The following is a 15,205-nucleotide window of genomic DNA, read 5'->3' as shown; positions in this document are numbered from 1 at the left end:
GTCAGGGATTTAAGTCTGCTTTCAGAAGATCCCTAACAGGCATCAGATGACTGCCACAGGCTGCAAGAAACATCCTTGTTGCTGTGACATCAGCGAGGAAAAACTTTCTGTGCACAAGTAACTATTACTCAGTCCTCCCTTGCTGCCCAACGCGCGGTTATTACACTTAACAACTACTCTGAATTCTTAAAAAAGCACTTCAGAGTTTACACAGCCCCGGCACGCTGCAGACATCCAGCATTAAAACAGACTACTCACTAATGGAACTTTTTTTCCTTGTGACGGTTACAGAAAACAGCTGCTTTGTGCGAGCTGATGGGCAACACGAGCAACTCATCACAGCAGTGCCTACCTAGAGCTAACCCACTCCATATGCTGTGCAGAATTGAAGGTGGCAGCAAACCATCCTGCTGCCAAAAAGCAAAACCTTTAGCACGAAACCTGCAGTTGGCGTCCCATCGATGCTTTTCGGACACCACCATCTTGTGTATGCCCTAGCAAAAGGAAGCAGCTCGCTATCTCTTCCTGTAGGCTCCCTGCGTTAAGTCATTGCATTCTTCCATGCAGAGGCATTTATTGGGTGGTGGGTGATTGAACCGAGCCAAAAGTCAGGGCTTCTTGGCACGAAGACGGTCGGATGCAAGCGGCTACCATTGCTAGCAAACTAGCAAGTCCCCTCAGCCATAAGATCCCCAATTCAAAGGGTTTGGCAGGTACACGAGTCTTCAGCGGCTACATATGGGAAGAAGCTGGGTCTGTGTGTTTGAGAAGCAGGAAGCCATCTTCTCACATGACGCTAGTTTCAATGACAACTGAAAACATACACACAGTTTTTCCAGCCTCCAGAATGCAGCCAAAAAGACTGGTGAGAGGATTTCAAAATAGATTACATAATGGAGGAATTTCCTCTCTGTAGAGCTGTTACACAAAAGTAAGGAAAAAGAAAAGAAGAAAGAAAACTTGAGCAGTTTCTGGTTTTACAAAGCCTTTTCTCCTCATTTTTTTAAGGTTTGTGCTGAATTAATACCTTTTTAAGATTCGTGAGAAGCTTCAGAAAATACAGGAGATACTTCTCTTTCCTTCTAGTTTTGTAAAAACCTGACATTTGTTAGAACTGATGTTTTGCTAACTTGTTATAATTTTCAATACTTACGAAACAATAACGTGAGCTGTAAATCCAGGGAACAACAGCAATGCCAAGCACGGCTGAAAACTGCTCTATCTATTGACCTTCTAGTCCCAAGCTCCTCAACAAAACATTTAGCAGTTAGGTTTCTAACCAAGCAAACAGCAATTTATTAGCTCAGCTAAACTGTGGACGGTTCTTTTAGTTACAAGCCGTCAAGTGAAATGTTGTCACCGATAAAAGTCATTTCTGGTATTTATAGAAGAATTTATAATAGGAAAAAATGTTCCACAAAATATGAATACGCAGCTGGAGTCCAGACGACGATATCATTCATAAGGATGTTAAAAAAAAATCAAAACCCCTTTCTAATATTGATGACATTTGGAGCAGTCACAGCCATTATTCCTGAATTGAGACAAGCAGAGGTTAATGCTGTCAACATCACAAGAAGATGCCAAATGGGCGCTCTGTCTTGGGTCTCAGTTTGAAAGAAACTTTTCTTTTTAGTGCAAGTTGTAGATAATTGAAATTCTACTGTCCTTTTTCTTTCAGGTTTTCCCTTTCTCACCAACTGTTTGGCTTTGATGCCTCATTAAGTAAGCCAAAGACATTTTCTGGGCTTTGCATTCTGAATTTTGGAATACGTTCTTCAGACTGGATGGGACAAAAGCATTTTGTCATTCTTTCTTGACAGCTCTCCGCTATTAACACAAGGTTTCACTGAATGAAATCATAGGCCCACAGAAACCGTGAGCAATGACTGCAGCCCCAAAAGCTGCGTCAAAAAGGGGGAAAGCCACTTCTCCTAGCAGCCTGTGGCTAACCACTCTCATTCCAGAAGAACTATTCTCATTTCCAGTCTGAATTTGTCTGGCTTCAATTTTCAGGCAACGGTTCCTGTTATGCTTTTTTTTTCTGCCATATTAACGACTCCTTTACCATAAAATATTTTCTTCCCTTTAAAAACACTCTTATATGATGCTCAAGTCATCTTTCAGAGGAATTCTTTAAGCCTCTCACTGCATGGCATTTTCCTCAAGCCTTGAATAATTTCCATAGCTATTTTCTGTACTCTACAACACCCCTTTTAAAACCAGCAACGTCTGAAACATATGCCACAGTCTCACACTCCCCTCGCTGCTGAATACAGAGATAAACGGTCATTCTGCCTCTTTTCCCATACACACAGAACCGCCCTGAGTACCTAATTTCTCTTGTTTGTCCAGATTAAGACTCAAATTCTTGTTAGCTTCTGCATTCCAGGACAGAGATACCATTTTCTCTAAGTGTGGCATGATTTTTTCCCATAAATATACATTTGCCACAACTGGCTGCATTAGAGTGATTTATTTCTTTGCCTGTGTCCCACTTACCAGTCAATCTCTGCAACATCTACATATGTTAATCATCAGCAATTTATGACTACTTACAAATCACTGATTACAAAAAAATGACTAAGCACCTATCCTTGAGGACCCATTTCTGGGATCTAACAATGTTTGAGGATTGTCTTTACCTCCTTTTTAAGTGTTATCCTCCCTTCTTTCAAAGGAAGAAAAAACAAAACAAAAAATCACCAGAACTTACCTCAAAGGAATATTCAACATTTCTCTCATTCTTCTTGTGTGCCAGTCCCTTTAGCTCCACTTTTTCAACACTCACTATGAAAAAGCAAAGAGATAAGAAGAATGAGGAGGATGTTTTTAGCTGCATGCAGATGTGATTATTCGTAGCTAGAGCCAGAACTCGCCCGGAGCCCGTTTGACGGCTGGCAGCAGTGCTTCAGGTGCACACTTGAGGGCAGATAGGGAAGGTGATACCCATTGAATCTGCTTTCCATTCTAGCTTTAGAAAGGCTTAATTTCAACCACCACCCAAACAATAGACGGAGTGCAAAGCTCTTCATTTCCTCCTGGCCATATGACAGCACTCACTGGCACGACAACAGACATGACAAAATGGGATGGGTTTATCCGAGCAACATCACGTAGCAAAGAGCATCCTTCTAAGGGAAACCGTGTTTTCAGGGGCTGGTTTTACAAGGAGTTTAGTGCTTTTTTATTGCTCCGTTGACATCACGACTCCTCCTTGAGTGCAGGTTGACGGGAAACTTCAGCCTCAATTACTGCTATTTGTGTAAGTCGAAAGCAAAACCAGGATCTTACGGAGGGAAGGGCTGCACAGCCCAGACCCTGCTGCCTCCATCTCCACGTGTGTACAGCCTTTACAGACACAGCCCTAGGCATCAGATCTTTGAAATGCCACGTCCTTGCAGCCTCTCATTTCCCACACACATCAAAGATCTCACCGTGCTAAGCATTATCAAGATTATTTTACTGCCTTTCTGTTTCTCTTGTAATTTCTCCTGTCTTGTGCCTGCACCCGTGGGGATACACAAATATTTTTTTTTTTCATAAAATCTCAATTGCATTGGCTTAACAATTCAAAAGCAATTATATGAAAACAGTCATGGGAACGTTAGCTTCCAACAACAGGTGCCGGGAGGGACGCACGCTGTGTGCGTTACATTTCCACACAGCAGTTCAAACGAGCGAAATCCAGAGCCTGACATTTTCTTTCTGGGGAACTACAATCGACAACATTTTTACTTGTTTTCAAGACTATTTATACATTATGTCACCTGTATGACTCAGAGGTACGTTTATCGCATATATCTTTCTCTTCCCTGATAACATAAGCAGCCTATTCCCAAGGCCAAGGCGCTCCATCTCCAACCTGGGGCTCAATTTTCCTCCCCATGAAATAATCACAAGGCTTTACCTTGTCCATTTAAACCTTTTTGTTGTGTCCCGTCATTTAAAAATGTTACCACCTAGCTCTTGGCTGTTTAACCGACCTCCTCTTAGAGCTTTATTTATTTGCAGTCAAAATTTTTAGAATTACCAAGTTTTAAATAGACGTGCAGACGTTTATGCTGGTCTTTGATACCCAGATTTAGCACTCCCTTCATGATCCTCAGCCATTCCTTCTTCATTTAACTCCCAATTACAGTAACACAAATCCCTCTGCTTGTGAATAACATCAATTTACTACTTACTACTTTCTCCTCTATCTTATCCTTTTTGTTGCGATTTGCTCCCCTTAAAGCTTTCAGTGGATTCCTCTCGCATTTCTGAGCTGCTTTTACAGTACTACCGCGCTGTTACACTGCACGCTCAGCACCACGGGAACACGTCTGCTGCGTGCCAGATATTGATGAGCTACCTGGACAGCACGGAGATTTAAGCATGCACATAGTTCAAAGGTTTTCCTGCAATTTTAAGAAAAATCTCCCTCAATATACTGATTTAAGAGAATTCAGGACACCCTTAATTGTGATGACAGTTAAAATATAGCAAATATTGATTAGAATATTTATTTTGGGATTATAATTAGAGAGAAACTGTAGGGCGGATGTTGTGTGGGGTATCACCGTGCTGCTGCTGAAACAGCTGAAGGACGAGCGAGGAACTGAATTGTCAAAAGACTAGCATCACCTGCAGCAACGTATGCTTTGGAGTAGGACAAAGAAAGCCAGGAAGGTGGCAAGTGTTACTCAGCATTTGCCAGTTACAGTAAATCCAGTGTCACTTTATTGAAATTTTTTTATTATTTTTATTTCCTACAGTTTCCAAACACCATCTCTTTTATCTATTCATTACTCCTCTACAGTAATTCAAGCAACACAGGATTACCTACCAATACAAAATGGAGCTATTTCTGGCTTACTCTGTGGGTTAATAACAAACTTTAACTCAACTCGTAGATTTTATTGTGCTGACAGTTACGTGACCTCTTCATGCTAAAGTTCTGCCCGAGCTTACCCAGTTAACACAATCTGCTGTGGTGAGTTTATCCTCTGGAAATGATTGCAATTAGCAAGGTGAAGCATTAGGTACACATTTCTGCAGTGACCCTGCACTGAATCTCGTAAGATGAGGTCTGTTCCAGAGCATGAAATGTAGTTCATCGTGCAGCTGCAACGTGCTGCTAGGGACAATTGTCCAGACTGTTTCCAATGATCTGCAAAAATGCCCCAGCTAGCTAACGATATGAAATGTATAATTAGCCTTATTATCAAGTTTTTGATTAATTTGTTATCGGATGTTTTTGTTATGTGGTCTCTTGAATTTTTTTTTTGTATTATTTAACTGGTGGTTGATTTTATTAAATAGCCTTCCTAAACTTACCATGCAGCTTAACTTTATTCAGAACAATCAATCACACAAAACTCAGGAAGAAAAAGCTGCCATCTACCCAGCAGGAGTGAGTGGATTTTAAATTCGCTGTCTAACAAATTGTCTAAAAATGGAAAAAAGGAAACATTTTTACTGTACTCATTTCAAAACCATGGGAAACTGCGCAAAGAGCTGACTCTACCCAATGTCACTATAAACGACTCCACGACCAGAAAAACTGTAGAGACTTCAGGACCCACAAGGCTGGTGTATTTTCAGGACGCTGAATTCAGCGAGGCTCAAGCTTCCCCATCTGAGGTATAAAAAAACAGTCGATGTTTCTATTTCGGAGACAGCCAGGGCAAGCACGTTTGCACTACCTTAAATCTAAGCTTCTGGTCTGGATCTAACCACTGGGAACTCATTCACGAGTAGCACAGGTCCACCCTCGCATCAGGCGTTGTGCATGGGGCAGGAACCACCAGGGCAGCTTGGAAGGGTGTCTATCGTCATGCTAGGGGATCTGTGGGAGGCATACCTTCCTTTCTGTCTGCTCCTTTCTTCCAGCACTTCCCTGTAAAATGAGCCAACAGAAGTACTTGTGTGCGTGGGGACGCATCTCACCCACTGCTAGGCTTTCTGACCTGCTCTAGGAAGGGGGCACTGAAGACTTTGTGATGGAGCTGTACCCACAGTTATCTGGGAAACTACAACAGGCAAGTAAAACAGATTTGGACGAGGTCACAAATGAAACACAAAAGGGATTAAAAAAAAAAAAAGACAAAGGAGGTTTGCAGGTGGTGCAGAAGGGGCTCCCGTCAAGGCTGTGGCTACGTACAACTTCTGTGGTCTCATTCAGAAGAGCACAGAGTACGGGGACATACCCACACAACCCTTCCCCCGTATTCACAGTTACTAGAAATCTAATTTTGAAATACATGAGCCTTTGTCTTCTGCTGAACTCTGCTTTGAAAGGGCAGCCAACAGAATGAAACATCTTCATTCTCTAGCAGAGATTTTCTGCAATCAAATTTCCTGGGGCGTTTGGGGGGAGATTGTTTTACTTTGCTACTTTCCTTTAAACACAAATGAGAAATGTTCTTCGTGTAGCTATCAACTGCACACAGAATTGCATCAGTTATTGAAGCTTGCATTCGAAATGCTATTGCCGAGGCCAAAGCAAATACCGCTCTGCGATTAAGTCCACATCCTTTACACTTTGTTGTGATGCAGTAGGAGTCGTGTCACACAGCCATGTCCTGCCAGCATAGCTGTTAACACAGCCAGGGAGATAAGACAGGAGCTTCCCAAGTCACAAGGGCTTGCATGGTGGTCACAAATCTGGAAGCTCAGGACCTGAGGAGATGCTGCATCACCATCCTCCAGTTGCTACCCCACCGCAGCCTGCAAGACACGAGTTCTCTCTGCCACCACCTCCCAGCCACGTCTTGAGGAGCTTTCCAGAATCGTGACCACACCGTTGCTTGTTGAGGTATGATACCGATTGTCAGTGCAACCAGAACAAGCGGCAGCACACCGTAATTTGGATTACTTGGTTCCCAAGGAAGTTAAAACAAATGTCAACATCTCAATCTCCCCTCCCCAGCTCATTCAGAGTTTGAGACTGGAGAAATACAGGGCTGGAGCAGACTGCAGGGGTATATAGTCCACCATTTCTCAGGCTCTTACTCTAAGTGTGTCCACATATACAAAGTTGGAGTATGCTAACACACAACAAAATGGAGGTAAGCTAAAAGCCAGTTTATAAAAGCTCAGCTTGGATCTTAATGGCAGCTCCTCCACGGTATGGGTATGATTTCCAAGTCTTCTTTCCACCATTCCAAATGGTGCTTTTCCCTTGTTCCACATGTTCCAGGTAAAACAGATCCAAGACATCTGAAGACATTTTATTTAGTTCTGTTTTCCCGTTCTAGCCTGAGACTTTTACCCATTTGCCTGCTGGTTAGTGTATTGTCATCTGATCAGCTGAACGTTCCTCGGGTTCAGGACTCCAGTCCCTGCCGGCCTCTCCCTCTGCGAGGGCGATCTCAGCCCTTCTCCCCCCCAGGCAGGAGCTACACCAAGGGGAAAGGGATTCAGGCGCTGCAGGATTAGCCGGGCACTCCTAGCAGGCCAAGGACAGCATGAAGCAAGCAGTGGATGTGGAAAAGAGCTGAGAAGACGTCATCACTGAAGTCACCTTGGTAGTCCGTTGTAGGGGTGTTGTTATCTGTACCACCCCTTTTTGAACCGGAGAATGCCACTTAATGGGTAAAAGGACTAGACAGATTCTCTCAATCCACACTAAGAATGTGTGTTCCACCCCAAAAAGGAGATAAATTCAAGAGAATCACGGGTGTTGGTTTACAGCTGACTCATTTTAATACCCAGTATTTCAGCAGTAACCCCAGCACTCCAGGCTGAGTAACTGGGTTAAAGACATTGAAACTCCTAGGAAGAATTTACTACACGCTGAAGGTAATTTGTATTCCATACATAAACAGCTAGTTGTTTCCCTTTATTAAATCACTGCATGTAGGTTCAGTTCATGTGGTGTAAAGGTAAGTATTGTTCTCTGGAATTCAGACAGTAAAATTTAACTGTCAAGAGACCGGGTTGAGCCCAGGCAGCTCTCAAAATACGACACTTGAGAAAAAAGAAATGCTACAAAATTAAACAGGAAAGAATCATAAATAAAACTACATTTTGTGTTATACAGGCAGCCAAGTACCTACTCCTAACTGATGCTTCTGCACCTGAAGATTTATTTTCATTGACAAAATTCTCTTATGGAAAGAAGCAAAAAACAAAACAAAACAAACAAACAAAAACAACCACCACCACAACTGAATTTTGCTGAAAAGTTCCATCTAAAAACAACAACTAGTAAAATTCATTCTACATCCTTATTTACACAGAAGTGGTAACCAAAAATGCAACACCAAGAGTTTCACATGCCACCTCCTCTTGTTTTTCTAAAATAAAGCAATGCCTCAGAAAGCAGAGTTACTCAAGTTACTGTTGCTCATGAGACAAAGTAATCCCAAGTGACTTCACAAAAACTCAAATCTAAAACCCACGAAGCTTCCTTACCCAATCCACAAACCCATCAGTATTTACTCTCATACACACAGGGAAAAGTAAGGGGAAAGCAGGGGAAAGAGCCAGTCTGTTTGGGAGTTGCAAAACATTCCCGGCAACGAGGCACACAAAACAAGGTGATACAACTGATCCATTGAATGGGAGCTGAGAAACTGCTTGCAAGTATCAGCTTAAGCGGGCATTTTATCTGCTTTTTCCTGAAAGCTTCCTGCTTTCACATATCTGATCTTTTGGAAAGCTTTTTATCTAGGCTATGACAGAGTAGGAAAAAACTAAGATACATTCTCCCTCTCACCAGCAAATACATTGATCGTCTTCTGCAACAAGCACGCAAGACTAAGCTTCCTAATCAACTAAATGCGTTTTATTTCACTTACCTCCTACCTCTCAACGCTTAAATTATGCATTAAGTACAATGCTGCAGGCCCAAAGAGGACCTGCGGAATCAAACGTTAGATTTTCAAAGCACATATAGAAACTGTCGGCCCCAGTCTGTAAGATGAACAGCAAGCTGGAATTGGGGAGAACAGAGCAAAGTAACCCAGGTGCTGGTCAGCATCGTTCTGGTATCTGTGTCCCAGGACCTCGCATTGGGTCAGTCTCATGTTTATTTACTACAAGCCCTTTCAACAAATCCAAGTACTACAGCTTGAAATGGTTCTGTCCTTAAAGCAAAGGAAGAGCTGGTGTTCTGGATCTGTCTGAAACGTCTCCAGAGGAAGGCTGAAGGAATGAAGTGTCCAGGAGTGTCCCTTGGCTTTTGGGCTGGGACTTAGCCGGCTGTGAATCACCAAGCACTAAGAGGATGACGCAGAAACCACTCAGCTTGAACTTTGGTCTGTTCAACAGCCAGCGAGAGCACACCTTGCACTGCTTCATGACACATTAACTATTCCTCTTAAGACATCCAATCTGCATCAAAATATTGATGGGCCAGAGTGCAAATCATGCAGCGACGAGATGCTAAGTAAGGTCTGTACTTACAGCTGCTCTGCTCCCGGGGAGGGAAAGGCCATGAAGAGGCAGGTTGTACGCCATATTCTTCAAATGCAAGTACATTAAACAATTAAAAAGCGTCAGAGTTGAATTTAAGTGACAGGCGCACATCATTCAGCTTGTCTATTTATAGCTATAGCAGGGGGAAAACTGCTGCCATCTGAGAGCATCGAGATCCACTCCGAGTATTCCTTAGAAGTGAGGCAAGACATAAGGAAACGAGTGCTTCTCTTTGAAGAACGATCTTTACTATTTCTAGAAAAAAATCAAATGTGGAAAAGGGTGAAGCAATTCTCCGCAGTTAACTACCCTGATCTGTCACGTAGGAACGACCTTTCGTTATCATATTAGCAATGAGAGACACTGAATGAATGAATGACACTGAATGAACTCGTCAGTGTCATTTATTAGGAGGTTAGCCTGTTTCCACATAATACACCAGTTATGGATCAAGAAAACATCATCTGAAGAGATATAATAAGGACACTTCAGTGATCCCAAAGCCTTTATGCAAGCATAAAGCCCCTTCTTACTGAGAAAGATCTAAACCGAACCATATGTTACGGCCAATTTACGTTCCTTCTCCAGAAGAATGCCCAAGACTTGTGGCTGATACGAAAGCACAATGAGGTCTTTGTTTATTTGTCCCATACTAGGTACCTTCACACTTCTGTGAAGTCTGAGCTGTCCAGAAAATAAAGGTTATCCCAGCGAGAAGACCAGCGCATTTACAGTACTGACACCTAGCAATGACCACAGCAATGCAAACACTGTTGAAAACACTATTGAAAGTCACACGTTTACTTGAAATTTCTATTACAAGGCCTCCCTGGATATCATTACCTGGGGGAACTGCTTCAGCAGATAAACACCAAGCCGTAATGCTTTCTTCAAGCTGAACTTGGGATAAATACAGTTTCATCAACAGCATTTAATCTAAACAATCTCACAGTACGCTGATGAGCATGGAGCAGCAACACATTCCTTGCTCACTTTGATAATGTCTTATGAACCTGTGTTTTTTTTTTTATTTTTTAATCAGGAAAAGTAGATAGAAAGAGCCTCTGCAGAGCAGGGAAGTACCCCCAGGAGTGGCAGGAGCAAGCCTAATCTGGATGCTCTGAGTTTAAGGACCCCAACCGGAGCAGGCATTCTGATTGTTACCAAGTTAGTTATACCCAGCATCCTACAGGAATTAATTCTGCCTCGGTAACGAATTCAGAGGAGACAGGACCAATTAGCATCACAGCTTTCATTTAGCTGAACAAAGGAGTGAAATATTTAGCAAGGAACCAGGAGGGGCCTCTCCCTTTCCCCATTCCCAGCACCTGAAGCCGATGGAGCAGGGTCCGGCAGTGGCCAGCCGTTAGCGAGCATGGTGCATCCCTCACTACTCCTTGCACTTCCACCCGCTGATCCTTACTTTTAAAAATCAGCATTTTGTGATTCCTTAACAGTCAGTGCCAGGATGAGCTTTTCATCTAAGATGGGTGGTTTGTGTCAAGGAGGAAAAGGAACACTGAAGTTTAAGGACCAGCGGACTTCCTAGGACCCAATTCAGCCTGGTAACAGGGTCCACCATCTGTTTTTCTGCTGGTATCCCCCCAAACTAGGAGTAAAAGAACAGCCAGCAGCTTTTCCATAATGTCTGCTTAAAAAGAGTCACAGCAGAAGTCAAAACAGAAGTTTTGCTAGCTCCAAGGCAAGTCTTCTCAGCGGCTGCTGCCCATACAAACGTGGACAGGACGGCGTTGGAAATTAAAGCTCCACGGACAGAACAAAAGGTTTGTAGCAACAACTGCGTCACACAGGGAACATTAGTAGAAGAACTGCTCTTTGAACTGGCATTTATTTATAAGAAAGGCTTCTTCCAACATAAAGAGTATTAAATATCAAAACCAACACACTTAAAACACGAGTTTAAGCGATAAGTCACTTTACTTTAATATAAAGACTGGTGACTATGAACTGTAATATTCCACAGGAAATAATTACACAGCTTTTTTTTAAAGAAAATCAAGAACATAAGCTTACATTTGGCAGCGCTGAGGAAGCATAATACACTGGGACTGTACAGCTCACCCCCAAACTAGTAGTTTTCATGTTACTGCTATTTCCTCAATTTGGCTTCTTTGACTTGCCAGCTAAGGAATCTTATGTTCCTCCAAAAAAAGGACAGACTAAAAAAAATATCTGTATATCTTCGCTTTTAAATTTTTAATTGACTTCGTGCATTGTTTTGGGTAATGCTGAATGATAACTGTCAGCACTTCAGCCGGCCACAAAAGCCAATCAACCTGAAGAATGGTTTCGCAACTTCACTGGACTGAAAAGCTTAAATAAAACAAAAAGCTGTCTGCACTGCAGGCTGGAGAAGACTCCCATCTGGACAGGAAAATGCAAAGCCCAGAAGAATCAGCCAGCTGTTTTCGGAATCGAGATGCAGCTTCAGACACTAATTTGAAGGTTTTTCTCACCAAGTCCTTTAGGCCAAGAGTGCTAACTTTTGTATTGCTGCTGCTGAACTGTCTGCCACGGACACCGAATAGACAACCGCCTTACACGTTGCCTTTCTTCTTTTCTAACGCCAGAAAGGGCTTTTACAGAATAAATTATTCAGGAAGAGCTGCTGTATTGGCCATATTTGTGTAACAGCTCTGCTGCCTTACTAAATCTGAACGGCAACACATGGCACTAGGCAGGTGCTGTTCCTTGAAACACACACTTCCCAGGGATATGCTGTTGAAATATATATAATAGTGCTCTGGACAGGAAGAGAGCTATGATGCAGAATGATGCAGAGCCGAAACAGGCTGTAAGACTGACATTAAGGGCAGGTTAGCAATAGGTAAAACATCTTCCATAATTCGGTTTTGAACGAGGAGCTCTAAGAGTGGAGGTGCATCTCCTTATAACAGGCAGAGCATATCCAAAAGGAATCCTTAACTACGTTTTTTAATGCCATGGAAACACTTTGGCATTTCCAGATACAATTTTAGGTAAGCACTTGCAACACTGAAGGCTTGGAGGTATCCTGCAGCAAATTTGGGGACACCCATCACCATGCCTGAGACGAAGTATGCGCTCAGATTTTGTTGCTTGACGGATGGGGGACTGCTTATTTTCGAAGGACTTCAGAATTTAACGTGTAAAATCTATTTACTGCCTAATTCCCTGAGCTGGTTAATTCTACATGTAACTGCATCTAATTAACTATTTTCATACATCCGAGAAAAGCACGTGCAAGTTACGGATGCAGCTATGTACTCCATTTACTCCAAAATGTGACTCATCTTCTCCAATTTACCCGGAGTAGGTTCGCAGAGGAATGCGCGGCTCATTTGGAGGAGTACATCTGCAAAAGTGACCATGAGCACAAACGCTCGGTTTGACGGCAGCTTCAGTAACCACCAGCATATATTCTTCTATAGGCAATTAAAATAACCAGGCTGTCTATATCTAATTATGTAGTCCACGCTAGTAAAAATATCCCTGCAATCAAGAGAGATGTTCGACCTTGCATATAAATATTTTTACTTACTGGATAAATAATATGCAGTTGTATATTTAGTCTAGTTTTATCTGACCAACTGATTATTTTATACACTGTTCTTAATAGATTGCTTTTAAACAAAATCTTGGCTTTGTTTCTAATTTTTTAAAAGGAGTTTAATTCACCCCAGAGAAGCGTCATGCTGGTTTATTCTTCCCTGGAAAGGATTTTCTCTGGCATCTGGTTCACTGAAGCCCCCCAAACTCCAGACAAGCCAAATATTTCTAAGCTGAATGTTATATTTGTCTACAAAGCTCAAGATGCAAAGTTGGTTTTCCACGGAAAACATTTTCGGTGTTGCAGAAGACCCCTTCCCTACTCAGTTTTTGTGCTAAGGTACCAAAACCCAGGCTTCACCAAATCCCAAACACCACCACAGGAAACAAAACTAACACAGCTGAAGCCTTTGAAGTTCGTAGGTCTACACAGACCAGATGCATGCTGAGCTTAGAAAGAGAAAGGAAACCAGATGGGGAAAAACCATGACACATTCAGGTAGTCAGCACGGCTGGAAATCTTTCTGAGCTGGCATTTGCTTTGAAGTTTTAAGCCGTGTCCTAAATACAGATGGACAAATTGAGCCCCACACCAATGCACCAGACCCACCAGCGAACAAAACAAGAAGATGCCATCTCGGAGCAACCTGAACCGATGACAAACAATGGGAGGGATGCAGAGAATGGGAGCAAAAAGGGGAGCCGTGAGGAGGCGTTAAGATCCCTACTACACATTATTTTTTTCATCTCACACGATTTTATTTATTTAAATATGTGTCCTATTTTAATTACAATCTATTATTGTTCTTTATTAGAGACCCACTCCATGCTGCATACCAGTTGTAATCAAGCACAACTGCATCCGATGAGGATTTCCCCAGCAAGGTTTCGAGCTTAAAAGTCAGCAAGTCGGGACCTGAACATTATGTGTGTCTAATTATTATTATTATATTATTTTTCATTATATATTCTATACATTTTTTCCTACAGCCCAGGTTTGTGGGCTGCAGCGTGTAACCATATATCCAGCAGGGCCGGCCCCTGTCAGTGGGATTCCAGCAGAGCAGCTGCTCAGCCAGCATGCCCTGGCTTGAAGGGCAATCTGGTGATAAAGCACCAGGACGCCAGGATCAGATGGCCGGCTGCTCGAACCTTTGCCGAATGATTTCGGCTACGTACACGCTGCAGAAGGGTGCATTTCAAACTTGGACGCAAATACACGCGGGTAGTTTTATAGGGGAAAAACAGCTGCTCCAGCCCGGCACGGCTCAACGCTCACGTAAATAAGCACGTGCTCCCTTCTGCATTTTTGAAGACAGCATCTGCATCTCAAAACTCATGACTAAGGCTGCAATAACAAGCATGAGCAGCAAGGACAAAGTAATTTGATATCGGCTTCATTTTTTTTTCCCCCCAAGGAATTACAGCATGAAAACCATGTTAACAACGCTAAAAACCCCGTTAGCGTACTATGTAAAAACACCAGAGCAAGGGACTGATTTGGAATAGGCAGAGCCTGGAGTACATACAGTCTTGCCAAGAGCCACAAATGCATTCAAGTGCTAAGTTCGGTGAGAAAAATATCCCCCTGCACAACCACTTTTGAGAGGTTCTCCTTTTGTTGGCAATTACGTCCTTGTACATTTTCAGGTCTCTGGTCTTAGGCTTTAATATTCTGCTTTCCTTTCACTCTTGTACAAAACATTGTTCCTTCGTTTTGGATCCCAGACAGGGTTTGACCAGTGATTCAAAGACAGAATAAAGTTCTAATTCAGCATTTAGGCTTATTTTGAGATACAAAAACAATTGTGTAATACTTGTACAGTAACACATCTATGAAGCAAATACAAAAGGGAAGAGAAGACCAAAGAAGATTTTATTAGTATTTGCCAAGCCAGTGAGAATGCACAGGAACTGAAGTAGAAAGAACAGAAACAAAACCCCCAACCACTAAAATCCTCAACAACTTGAAGCTTTGACTCTCCAACAATTGCCACGAGATTTTTCAATTTGAAGTACAGAACGAAACAGAACACAGTTTGTGTTTTAGCTGCCCGCCATCTTTCGCGATCACAGGGTATCTAGCAAATCCTTGAACTGTTTAATAGCAGGGAAAGGAAGGAAGGAACACAGACTCTGATCTCTCCAAGCCACTAATACTTACTTTATACCTATGTTTTCGCAGACCAAATTCACCCATGACACAGGAGTGTTTACTTTGCGAGTACGATAGCCCAGCAGTACCTCTGCT

The 15,205-nt window shown here is 42.5% G+C and overlaps 1 protein-coding gene across 1 annotated transcript in view; it reads right to left on the bottom strand.

Annotated features, from left to right (window-relative positions):
* ZCCHC14 (zinc finger CCHC-type containing 14) overlaps positions 1-15,205 on the bottom strand; it is a 54,222-nt gene that overhangs the window by 16,896 nt on the left and 22,121 nt on the right. Inside the window, exon 3 of the mRNA XM_035566204.2 lies at positions 2,717-2,790. Coding sequence (XP_035422097.1) covers positions 2,717-2,790 — 74 coding nt within the window. The remainder of the gene's footprint in view (positions 1-2,716; positions 2,791-15,205) is intronic.

The sequence above is a fragment of the Cygnus atratus genome, chromosome 12 (assembly GCF_013377495.2).
Source record: "Cygnus atratus isolate AKBS03 ecotype Queensland, Australia chromosome 12, CAtr_DNAZoo_HiC_assembly, whole genome shotgun sequence".
Lineage (NCBI taxonomy): Eukaryota > Metazoa > Chordata > Aves > Anseriformes > Anatidae > Cygnus > Cygnus atratus.
This window is presented reverse-complemented; position numbering and strand designations above follow the sequence as displayed.